The sequence below is a fragment of the Hylobates moloch genome, unplaced genomic scaffold, assembly GCF_009828535.3.
Source record: "Hylobates moloch isolate HMO894 unplaced genomic scaffold, HMol_V3 SCAFFOLD_6, whole genome shotgun sequence".
Classification (NCBI taxonomy): Eukaryota; Metazoa; Chordata; class Mammalia; order Primates; family Hylobatidae; genus Hylobates; species Hylobates moloch.
Genome location: NW_026652281.1, coordinates 52661326 through 52674589, shown reverse-complemented (window position 1 = coordinate 52674589; position 13264 = coordinate 52661326). Strand labels below are relative to the sequence as shown.

General features: G+C 39.5%; 2 protein-coding genes across 3 annotated transcripts in view; one reads left to right on the top strand and one right to left on the bottom strand.

Annotated features, from left to right (window-relative positions):
* Window positions 1–5305, bottom strand: part of SKIC3 (SKI3 subunit of superkiller complex) — a 90544-nt gene extending 85239 nt beyond the window's left edge. For both annotated transcript variants that reach the window (XM_032156809.2, XM_032156810.2), the window contains exons 1-2: window positions 5244–5305; window positions 860–931 (exon numbers count right to left, since the gene is read on the bottom strand). The gene's annotated coding sequence lies outside the window, so the exon portion shown is untranslated. The remainder of the gene's footprint in view (window positions 1–859; window positions 932–5243) is intronic.
* Window positions 5306–5407: 102 nt separating this feature from the next.
* ARSK (arylsulfatase family member K) overlaps window positions 5408–13264 on the top strand; it is a 52698-nt gene continuing 44841 nt past the window's right edge. The window contains exon 1 of the mRNA XM_032156808.2: window positions 5408–5711. Coding sequence (XP_032012699.1) covers window positions 5586–5711 — 126 coding nt within the window. The 5' untranslated portion in view covers window positions 5408–5585. The remainder of the gene's footprint in view (window positions 5712–13264) is intronic.

Genomic DNA, 13264 nt, shown 5'->3' with positions numbered 1-13264 from the left:
CCCTTTTCAACCCTAAAAACTACTACTTCCTTTTTTTTTTTAATTTTAATTTTTATTTTTGAGGGGAAAGGGAAGCGTCCATTCACCAATTTTCTAACCTTATTGAGATCCAACCATCTACTAGGTACCACTTAAACCCATTTTCCTTCAAAGGGTAAAAACCTACTACCCAAAATGATTCCACGTAACTCCATACTCCTCTATTTTGGATATTTCCCTTGATTGTAAGGATTTCTAACATGTCAAAGAAACATCTAGCTCTCTTGCAAGACAGGGAGATGTCTTTAATATTCTTCCACAATACAACTCCCTATTAATTCTTTCCTCTTATACCTCTCTTTCCACTATTCTCCTCAATCTCAACTGACTTTTTTTTAAATAAGAGTATTCATTTTGTACGTTTTCACTCAAGTTTTTCTACTACCAACCCAAAATATTTTTATCCAACATAAATCAAGTATAAAAAGTGGCAACAATTGCACATAAAATTGAGTTAGAAAGTAACAGTCATGCCATAAAGGCAATGATATTCCTCAAAGACAACATATATAGGTATGATATATATGTCCCCAGTTGAGGCTATGAAACCTTAAATAATGTTCCAATATGCTCATACAAAGACTCCACAAAGCTAAAACAACAACAATAATAAATAGTAATGATAATGGAACCTAATTACAGAAAGGAAAAAAAATGATAACTTTAAATCTAATAACAAAAGGTATTTTGTAATGACCCACAGTCTGACATTTAAAAAAAAAAACTATGCCATTAAATCTTTCTTCTGAAAGGAATGAGTAAAAACAATCATTAAGTAAAAATAGATTCCAATTTATTATTTAGCATTGTAGACACTTACCTTTTACCAATTATTACCACCTCTATATTCTCCCCGAATTGAATTTCAGATTGTTCCTTACCCATTTTCCATCTAAATTAAACAATAACAAGTATGAGACAGTCGTATAAAAAGGATGACACCCACAACCCAAAACCTTCTAAACTTTCTAATGCATCAGATTCAATTTTCATAATTCATAATTTAAAACATGAGAAATAATTATGTATAATTTTTAGTATTTTTATTCTTTCCCAGAGAGACACTATTCTCAATCTCCAAATTTCCGAATTGGTCTAAACTATATTCCTAGGGCCTCAGATGATAAAAGGAAACTTCTACAAGAGATCAGAAGGATTTTGAAAAACCATTTCAGAAACCCAAAATACACTGATGTCGATATAAAAAATGGAGCCAAAGAAGAATATCTACTATTTCTGTGCCATCTTTGCTTTGAATCAAGGACATCCACAGACAACTAAGGTACTTATTTACACCCAATTTGCAGCCTAATTATATTAGAATAGAACTTTTCTCTAAGGAACAAAAGGAGTATAATATAATACAATTATATTAGTTTGTAATCTAATGAAAACAGAGAAAATTTTTTAATATTAATAATGCATTTAAATAGTCATTAAAAATAGTAACACAACTACACATCTACAAATTCTAAGGATATTTTGATAGCATCCCTGAAGTGGCTTCTGTCAAACAAAAAATTATCTAGAATGGTCCCTGGAGGGAATGGAGGTGGTTTTGAAAAATTGAATAAAGTGAAAAAAAACATGCTACTTCAGAACTAGGAAGTAAACAATGTTTAGGCGAGGCAGGTAGGGATGAACAAGGAATCAAAAGTTTCCCTAACCAAAACACTCTTTAGTGATCTACCTAAGTAGAAGTGTCAGTCCAACAGTAGAAAGTCTTCCTGGTAAGAAAAGAAAGTATGGTAATCCAAACAATGTTTAGGAAAGTAAGATAATAGTTAAAAAAGAAAAAAAAAGTACAAACTTGACTATTTCACTGGCTTCTTTAGCCCTGCTAACACTTTGCTGCTCTCCTCACCCAATCTAGTTTTATCACTCAGTCACTTCAGCTCGGTTCTTACAAAATACCCTAGATCCTGTCAGCCCCTTTACTCTGTCATATCCACCCACCAAGGCTTACCCTAGTTGAGAGTGAGCTTAGGAAATCAAAAGGATCTAGGATCAAAGCCATTAGGCCTTGGGTACATGACTTCACTACTCAAAGCCCATTTCCTCACTGGTAAAGTAAGAATTACGTCACTTACCTGATATATACATAGATGGAGTACTTGGACATAATCTACACTAATAACGTCCTATCTACTGGTATTCTCTAAATCAACTTCGCTACTTGCCTTTCCTAAAACAACTAGTGTGATAATTCAGTGTTAAAAATTTTCTCTACACATTCAAATCCCCAACCCTCCTGCAACCTCCTTCTTCCTTGCTCTCTCAAGAAGTAAACTTCTTACCTATACAAATGGCCCCTGACTTACCAATGGTTGAACTTACAATTTTTTGACTTTACGATGGGCTTATCAGCGTATTAAATGCATTTTGACCTACAATATTTTCAAGTTAAAATGGGTTTATCGTGGTGTAACCCACCGTAAGAAGCAACTGTATTCCTCAAGACAGCTATCATCAAACATGAGTATCCTCTTCATATTAGTTACTACACTACATGAATACTAGAGCACAGCCTACAACAGGGATCACTCCCTCCTCCAAACCTCCAAACTGAGCTATTCAACTGCAACTTAACAAATATTATTTTTATTATCCTATATAGACATAACCTGTCTCCCAATTCAATAAATTCTTAGATGCAAGTCTTACATTTTCAGAGCTTCTTATATACCCAACACTTACTGGATAATACATATTCAATAAATAGCTAATGATCTTCCAGCTTCCAAGGCTTACCAGTGTTAACAAAAAAATGAGTGACTGAGGGAAGTGTCTCAATCAGTAGAGGTTTATTGAGCCATACTTTGAGCACACGCCTGGGGAAAAACAAGCCACAGAAGCATCTGTGACCCGCACTTTCCAAAGAGTGCTTTGGGAATTCAGTATTCTAGAGGAGAGCGTGCAGGAGTGAAAAATGGCGGGAGGGAAGTAGGCAGTGAGTCAAATGGTTACATTCTCTTGAGGACCTTTTCTGATAGCATAGAGTTACTGATTAGCAAAAATGTTATATGTTCGCAAAAGAGTAATCAAAACAATGAAGAAACCTGAAATTATGAGAACTAGCTGAAGAAACTGGGGACTAGGGAAAAAAAAAAGAAATGGTGGCGAGGGAGTTGGGGGAAGGACTGTTGAAAGGGAGAGATTATCCATGTAAAAGTGAAGAAAAATGCACTAATGAATGGTTAAAAATAGAGGAAGATTAACTTCAACTTAAAATAGGAACTTTTGATGAGACCTATATAAATGTGGAATGAGGTACTCAATGGAAGTGTTTCCCATCACTGGAGAAGAAAAAGCACAGGCCGGACAATCCACTCAGCAGGAATGTTTTAGGATAAACTGAATGTCAGATGGGAAGTAGGACTAGAAGCCTCTTAGATTCTTCCAGCACAATGTCTCTAAAGCTCTAAAATATCTGTCTTGTTCCAAATCACTGCAGCACCTGCTCCTATTGACACTGCCAAGGGGAGAAAGAAGAAAAATATGTATTCTTGTAAGCCTGTCATCAGAGTACATGTCCTGTGGAAACAAGGCTGTAGAGAGTAAGCACAGTTTATGGAATCAGACACAAAATTAAATATAACTTTTATGAATTTAAATGTCAGTCAATATTGTCACTATGGTAGAAAATACGTTCTACACTCCAAATTAACTCAAAACAAATTTGTTTTTATGAGAAAGCCCACTTGTATTACTTTCCATGCTGTATTATTATTTCATGTATGCTAGGTTTTGCTTCCCTGAAATCTAAACTCGTGTAAACTGAGACTATTGTTTAGGTTTTTTTTTTTTTTTTTTTTGAGACTGAGTTTTGCTCTTGTTGCCCAGGCTGGAGTGCAATGGTGCAATCTCCACTCACTGCAACCTCCACCTCCTGGGTTCAAGTGATTCTCCTGCCTCAGCCTCCCTCGTAGCTGGGATTACAGGCGCCCGCCACCACGCCCGGTATTTTGTGTATTTTTCATAGAGACGGGGTTTCACCGTGCTGGCCAGGCTGGTCTCGAACTCCTGACCTTAGGTGATCCGCCCGCCTCGGCCTCCCAAAGGGCTGGGATTACAGGCGTGAGCCACCGCGCCCAACACTGTTTACGTTTTTGCATGCTCCCGCAGATCTTTATCATGCTGCTTGAGTAACAATTCTGCTACACTAACAGATAAACTCAGTAGACTGTCATGAAATTTTGTAATTAACTGCAGACAGAGCATTTAGTGAGTTACCGCACAGACTCTTCCATTTTCAGTCGTGCTCTGACTGGCTCCCTGCGTAAACTCAGGCCAGTCATTTAACCTCTCTAAGCCTGTTTTCCTATCTGCAATATGGTGAATGTGAGGATTATGGAAAATATTCCATATAAAAGTACCTGGCATGCAGTAGATGCTCCGTAAATGCTTAGTATAATGCTCAGCACCTAAGTGCCATGTGAGTATTAAATAAATAAATCTGTTCCTTATTACAATTATCTTATGCAAAAAAACTGCCAGATATTAGTATTCAGTTGACTTATATTAAGTAAGTAGTATAACTCCTCTTTTTACTGTCAGAATATTAAAACTACTAGTGTGATGTGCAAATTATATACCCGAAACTAGATACTGAAATTGGAATTTGGCTTTGGGACAGAAATCTGCTTCTTCCAGAACTCTCCAAAGGAATTCTACAGTCAAAAGAAACCGGTTTTTATTCTGCAGCAAAACAATGATATTCTGAACCTACGTCCACTAACTGAACATATCGCACAGCCCATTTCCCCCTCCAGTTTCGCTTATCTCCTTTGCTCTCTGAAGGCAAGGAACAGCTATGTTTTCCCCTGCCTACAGCCGGAAACTTCTTACTAGGCCTCGCTCCTCGCCCCATGGGAGCACAGTAAATCCTGATTGCACAGGGTAAGAGAAGCAGTAAAATGAGACAGGCTAGAGATTTCCCTGGGAAGGTATTCGGGGGGCTCTAAGGCATTCACGGCGCACCTGAGGCGGTCCACCCAGAGGCCCCACAAGGAACCGCTCTATTCAACTTAAGTGACAGCCGCGCCGCCACCTCATCGCCGCCCAGTTCACGCTCTCGCCGAACACTCAGCCACGCTTGCGCGGCCCAAAATGAACAGCCCCGGCCCTGATCCTTTCTTTCTCTAAGTACCATTTCAATCGCCTTTAGGATCCCTTGTGCAAAAGCAACGGAGATCCGAACCCACCTGGGGTAGATGCTCCTCTTCTACAAACGCCGAGGCTGCAATGAGAGCGCATGCGCCTTTCCCAGGACTCGTCACGTGACTGGAAGTGGCTGGGTTCTGATTTGCTCGGTATTTGTTTAAAAGGTCTTAACGTGGGTAAAAGCGGGGATTTCTCTGTTGCGCATGTGCGCGCTTTCCGCCTGATGGGAGTTGTAGTTCTGAGGGTGAAGCTCAGCGTTACTATCAAACAACCAAACTGCAAGCTTTGGGAGTTGTTCGCTCTCCCTGCCCTGCTCTGCTAGGGAGAGAACGCCAGAGGGAGGCGGCTGGCCCAGCGGCAGGCTCTCAGAACCGCTGCTGGCGATGCTACTGCTGTGGGTGTCGGTGGTCGCATCCTCGGCGCTGGCGGTACTGGCCCCCGGAGCAGGGGAGCAGAGGCGGGGAGCAGCCAAAGCGCCCAATGTGGTGCTGGTCGTGAGCGACTCCTTCGTAAGTACCGCAAGGCAGGGGAGGGGCGCCCCGCTAGGGACCGGCGACCTCCCCGCCGCCGCCTGTGCTGCAGGCTTTGGGGAGCAGAACCTGAGACATTTTCAAACACGTTTTACCCCGATGCAAACAAAGAAATACATTTTATGTGAGGCCCCGTGTACTCACACGTACACCACATACCTATGCAAGCATGTAAGACAATAGTGAAACACTGAAAACATCTTTGCAGATCTTTTTGTTTTTAAATACTGACCTCGATTCGCTAAATCATCTTACCACTACTAATGAACTTTCAGTCCATACCCCCGTTTGGTTTAATTGTGTGGTAAAATAACATTCTGCGTCTCCATAAAAGCGTGTTAGCTTTCCAAAAGTCATTTTCCAGTTCACCTCAAGTTTGCAGGAATTCATGTTTGGGTGAGAAGTGAAGAAAGTTTATTTTTATTATCCAGGTCTGTGATAATCCTGTTAGTGCTGATTCAAATGGAATCGTTGGTATAACTTGATTCACTCCCCCGTATTCCAGAGAAATTGTGTGTATGTGTGTGTGTTGGTAATGTGGCTGAATCCCAAACTTAAACAGTTTTTGAAACTTTCCCAAGCCAAAGTTGCTACTGTCAACCTTACCCGATGCTTTTAGGATGATCCATGTTTTCAAAAGTGCTGCTTCGACAATTGTTTGGTTGTTAATTGTAATATTAGTTTATTATCACTGGGTGTTACTGTGGTCACACAGATGTTGGTGTTAAGCATATCCGGCACTAAAGAGTGTTTGTAATCATTTGTTGTATTTCCTTTCTCGTAGATTCCTGATGATTAAAATTACATAGTCTGGATGTGCCCATGGGATTTTTTGAAAATATTACTTAAAGTTATCTTTGTGATTTAAACTTAGAGAATGGGCAGTACTGGAAATTGACTAGATGGCATTTTATTACAGAGTGCTCTTGTAATCAAAGGCAAATGAAGGAAGCAGGATTGTGCAGAGGAGAAGCTGAATTTTGTTGCTATCTTATGAATGACAGTTCTCAGACTAGTCTGGTGCTTCAGAGCTGCTTTCCAGTTGGAGTGAGGAGAACAGACCTTTCTACCTGCATGTTGGATGGCCACTGGTTGTAGGCTGCTCCTAGAATGGAGCATGATGTTGGGCAAAGCAGCTGTCTTCAGCAGAGGCAATTGTTCATTCCTAAAAGGGAATCCGGATGTGGATCACAACATCCCAGAAACTTCCAAAGATGACTGAGATACATAGGTTTGTTATTTTTTTTTAGTATAGTATGAATGCATAGATTTTTCTATATTTGTGCTTAAATTTTTTGCATTCACGGCCGGGCGCGGTGGCTCACGCCTGTAATCCCAGCACTTTGGGAGGCCGAGGTGGGCGGATCACGAGGTCAATAGATCGAGACCATCCTGGCTAAAACGGTGAAACCCCGTCTCTACTAAAAATAGAAAAAAATTAGTTGGGCGTGGTTTCCGGCGCCTGTAGTCCCAGCTACTCGGGAGGCTGAAGCAGGAGAATGGCGTGAACCTGGGAGGCGGAGCTTGCAGTGACCCGAGATCACACCACTGCACTCCAGCCTGGGCGACAGAGCGAGAGTCCGTCTCAAAAAAATAAATAAAAATTAAAAAATTAAAAAAATAAAAAATAAAAAAATTTTTTTGCATTCACATACTTGTTATTATTCAAACTGTCCTATCTTTGGCCAGTGGAAGCCCTTTCAGGTGGTTCTGAGTCCTTTTGACCCATCCCCGTTAGTATTTAACAACTTGCTTTAACAGAGTTCCATGTCCACAGTGCATGTTTCCAGTCCCATCTTGTATTTAGAGACCACAATCTGAGTGTTAGGGTGTTCATTGCATCTAGACCTTTCCAGTGGACAAATCTGGAAAGTATATATATTTTAGAACGAGAAAAATAAATTGTGAGATCATACTAATACTTTCCATTCAAATTTAAGATTACGAGTTTATTCTTTGATTTTTATACTTACATCTTTTTGGTTTTATGCCAAACATTTTGGTCTAAATACATTAATACAATTACTTATTTGCTTTATCCAAACATATAATATGTATATATCAATGTGTTTGAAAATAAGACTGTAATATTGCTAGAAATAATGCTAGTTTTGAGTGCAGCTTACAGTTTCTTTGAAGCTCTTGTTTTAGGTATATTCAGCTATATAGTAAAAATATTGGTCTTTAAACTTAAAATAATTCCTCTCTCTATGATTATACCAGTTTGGTATGCTGTTAGATTCTTGACACTGTGATTTATCATTTCTAAAACTCTACGGGCTAAGATAGAGCAGTTGAGCTGGATAATAATTGTAGGAAGAAAATAGCACATTGGTTTTACTTTCAGAGCTTTGCGTTGCTATCCTGAAAGTAAAAGAAAACAAGCAAAACAAATGAAAACTCTTTTTTAAACTACCCATAAAAACTATTAAATATTTGAAACACTTAAAGTGTCTGGAAATTGTGCTAAGGGCATACACCAAATGAAGAAACATTTATTCAAGAAAATCTACTAAAACTTGGTAAGAATAGCAAGAAGAGTCTGTGGCAGGGAACTATGGCTTTGGCAGAGGTTTCACACAGGTGGGTGTGGCCAAGAATATAGGACTGCTTCTCCCCCGCAGTGCCCAATCACCGGTTATCATATCTCACCAGAAGAGACAGGCTGTGAGGATTTCTCATCTTCTCCTAATCCAAGTTGGAGAGGTTAAATTCCTAATGAATGCAGCTGAGAAGTTGAGGGCTCCCCTACTTCAGTCAGCCCCCTCTTACAGGACAGAGGCTTTATGCCAGGTGCGGAAGGTTGAGAATACTAGGGCCCTAATTGCCCTGGCCCTAGCTCTCTGGTAGGACAGAGGTTCCATACCAGGAGAGACAAGCTGAGAAGACCAAACAAGCTCTGCAAAGCAAGCAGAATGGAGGAAATAATAAGGATTAGAGCAGAAATTAAGGAAACAGAGGATGGAAAAATAGTAGAGAAAATCAATGAGACCAAAAATTGGTTCTTAGACAAAATCAGAAAAATTGACAAACCTTAGCTATACTGAACAAGAAAAAAGACAAAAGAGCTAGATTACTAAAATCTTGAAAGAGGATGGATACATTACCTTAAGAAATAAAAGAATTACAAGGGAATACTTACAGATAACAACTGTATGTCATCAAATTAGATAAATGAAATAGACAAATTGCTAGGAAGGCAGAAACTACTGAAACTGACTCAAGAAGAAATAGGCAATATGAATAGACCTATAAGAAGTAAAGAGAGTATACTGGTAATTTTAAAACTACCAACAAAGAAAAGCACAGACCCAAACGGTTTCACTGATAAATTCTACCAAATACTTAAAGAATAATTAATACTAATTCTTCATCTACTCTTCCAAAAATTAGGAGAGAACACTTCCAAACTATAAGACCAGTTCGGCCGGGTGCGGTGGCTCACACCTGTAATCCCAGAACTTTGGGAGACCGAGCTGGGTGTATCACCTGAGATAAGGAGTTCGAGACCAGCCTGGCCAACATGGCGAAACCCCGTCTCTATAAAAATACAAAAATTAGCCAGGCGTGGTGGCAGGCACCTGTAATCCCAGCTGCTCGGGAGGCTGAGGCAGGGAGAATTGCTTGAACCCAGGAGGCAGAGGTTGCAGTGAGCCGAGACATGCCATTGCACTCTAGCCTGGGCGACAGAGCAAGACTCCATTTCTTTTTTTTTTTTTTTTTTTTTGAGACGGAGTCTCGCTCTGTCACCCAGGCTGGAGTGCAGTGGCGCAATCTCGGCTCACTGCAAGCTCCGCCTCCCGGGTTCATGCCATTCTCCCGCCTCAGCCTCTCCAAGTAGCTGGGACTACAGGCGCCCGCCACCACGCCCGGCTAATTTTTTGTATTTTTGGTAGAGACGGGGTTTCATCGTGGTCTCGATCTCCGGACCTCCTGATCCGCCCGCCTCGGCCTCCCAAAGTGCTGGGATTACAAGCGTGAGCCACCGCGCCCGGCCGCAAGACTCCATTTCAAAAAACAAAACAAACAAACAAAAAAACAGTTCGTGCCTGATTCCAAAGCCAGGCATACATCACAAGGAAAGAAACCCACAGACCAGTATCCCTTAGGAATATAAGAGCAAAGATCCTCAACAAAATGGATTTGGCCCTCCATATTCACGGGTTCTGAATCCGCAGATTCCACCAACCTCAGATAAAAATATATGGTATTTATGGGATGTGGAACTCACAGAACTTGACTTTTCCTATCCATGGGTTCCACAGGGCTGACTGTGGGATTTGAGCCCGCAAAGATTTGGTATCCTTGGGAGGTCCTGGAAACAATCCCCTGCAGATACCAAGGGACAAATGTACTAGGAAACCAAATTCATTAGTATGTAAGAAGGGTTATTCACCATTACCAAGTGGAATTTATCCCCAAAATGTACAGTGAGTTTAATATCTGCAAATCAATTAATGTAATACATCATGTTGACTGAATAAAGGACAAAACCCATGTGATCATCTCAATAGATGCAGAAAGAGCATTTGACAAGATTTAACAATCCTTATGCATTCAACTGGCTAGAAATAGAAGGGAACCAAAAGGCACCTACAAAAAAAGCCAGAACTTTACACTGAATGGTTAAAAGAAAAAAAAAATCAGTTTTCTGACTAAGATCAGGAAGAAGACAAGCATGTGTGTTCTCACCACTGCTATACAGCATTGTACTGGGGGTTCTAGCCACAGAATTAGAAAAAAGATTAAATAAAAGACATTCATATTGGAAAGGAAGAAGTAAAAGTATCTATACTTGCAGTAATCTTGTATGTAGGATTCTACGGCTCCACTACAAAACTATTGAACTAATAAATTAGTAAGGCTGTATACCAGATCAGTGTACAAAAATAAATTGCATTTTATATACTTAATTGATTAACACATTTATAGTCAAATTAAGAAAACAGTTGCATTTAAAGTAACATCAGAATGGATGAAATACTTAAAATAAATCTAATCAAAGAAATGTAGTTCTTATACTCCGAAAACTACAAAACATTGTTGAAAGAAATAAAAGAACATTTAAATAAATGAACAGACATCCCCTTTTCATGGATCAGAAGATTTAATATTGGTAATATAGCAGTACTCACCAAATTGATCTACAGATTCAATTCAATGCCTGTCAAAATCCCTAGAACTTTGTTTTTGCAGAGATGGAAAAACCCATCCTAAAATTCATATGGAAATTCAAGGGACCCAGAATAGCCAAAAATAAATCTTGAAATAAAAAGAACAAAGTTGAAAGACTTACACCTCCCAATTTTAAAGCTTACATCTTAACTACACCAATCAATGTAGTATGTTATTGGCTTAAGGATAGGTGACATACAGATCAATGAAATAGAATCTGAAGTCTAGAAATAAACTCTCATGTTTATGGTAAATTGATTTTTCAACAAGGGTGCCAAGACCATTTAATAGGGAAAGAATGATCTTTTAAACAAGTGGTGCTGGAAAAAAAATATGAATGAAGTTGGACCCTGCCTTGCACCATATACAAAAAAAAACTTTAAATAAATTGATTGATTAATCAAATGTAAAACTAAAAAACTCTTACAAGAAAACATAGGTGTAAGCCTTTGTGATTGCAGATTAGGCAATTAAAAGATGGGCAAAAGATCTTTTTGGTTTTTTTTTTTTGAGATGGAGTCTCACTCTGTCACCCAGGCCAGAGTGCAGTGGCACGATCTCGGCTTACTACAACTTCCGCCTCCCAGGTTCAAGCCATTCTCCTGCCTCAGTCTCCCAAGTAGCTGGGACTACAGGTGCATGCCACTATGCCCAGATAATTTTTTTTTAATTTTTAGTAGAGATGGGGTTTCACCATATTAGCCAGGATGGTCTCGATTTCCTGACCTTGGGATACACCTGCCTAGGCCACCCAAAGTGCTGAGATTACCGGCATGAGCCACCATGCCTGGCCAAAAGATCTTGATAGACATTTCTTCATAGAAGATATGCAGATGACCAATAACTACATGAAAAGATGCTCAACCTCATTAATCATTCAGGAAATGTAAATCAAAACCACAGTGAGACACCAGTTATACCCACTGGGATGGTAATAATGAAAAAGACAATAACTAGAGTTGGCAACAATGTGGAGGAATTACAACTCATACACTGCTGGTAGGATCATGCAGCCATTGGTAATCAGTTTGGCAGTTTCTCCAATGGTTAACCATAGAGTTGCCGTATAATCCAGCAGTTTTACTCCTAGGTGTATATTCAAGGGAAATGAAAATATAAGTGTACACAAAAACTTGTACATGAATGTTTATAGCATTATAATGTTCATTATACATAATGGCCCAAAAATATAAACAACCCAAATGCCCATCAATTGATAAATGGATAAATAAAATTTGGTAATATTATTCAACAATAAAAAAATGGTACATGCTACAATGTAGATGAAACCTAAAAAGATTATGCTAAATGAAAGAAGCTAGTCACAAAGGACCACATATTGTATGATTCCATTCATATGAAATGTCCAGAAAAAGCAAATATGTAGAGCCAGAAAGTAGGTTAATGGTTGCCTAGGCTTCAGGCAAATAGAGAGTAATGGCTAAAGAGTGCAGAATGTCTTTTGGGGATGATGAGAACATTCTAAAATCGACTATGGTAATGGTTGCACAGCTTTCTGAATACACTAAAAACCATTGAATTGTACACTTTAAATTTATGAGTTGTTTAGTGTTAATTATACCTTAATAAACCCATTTTTAGAAAAATAGAAAACAGGCCAGGCACAGTGGCTCACACCTGTAATACCAGCACTTTGGGAAGCCAGGGCAAGCAGATCACCTGAGGTCAGAAGTTCGAGACCAGCCTGGCCAACATGATGAAACCCCATCTCTACTAAGAATACAAAAATTAGCCAGGCATGGTGGTGGGCACCTGCCCAGCTACTCAGGAGGCTGAGGCAGGAGAATCGCTTGAACCTAGCATACAGAGGTTGCAGTGAACCAAGATTGTGCCACTGGACTCCAGCCTTGGTGACAGGGTGAGTCTCTGTCTCAAAAAAAAAAAAATAAAAATTTAAAAATTAAGTAAATAAGTAAATAGAAAATAGAAAACAAGCATCTCTGCCTGAGTCTTAAAGGGCATAGGTATCTTCTGCATCCCCGCCCCTACTCTTACCTCTACTCCGTGCCACTGCACCTGTATCAGTTTTAGTTTTGCTGAGGTTTCAGGAGTGGCGGGGGAGAGTAGGTACAGGAGTATTTACTACAGAGTGTAGTGAGAATCTCATTCAGTCTGATGGACAGATCTGGGAAGAACACTATAAGCAATCTTGCCATGCTGACGTGGCAAATTAAAGTTGCTGTTACATTCTTTCATTAGGATGATGCATTCAAATCTAAACTTCTCTGATTCTGCATGGCCCATAATGATAAGGAACAAAGTACAAGCCATGGTTCAGAAGGAGCAATCAAAATTACAAAATCATATCTACCAAAAGGCTCACCCACCCTAAGGGG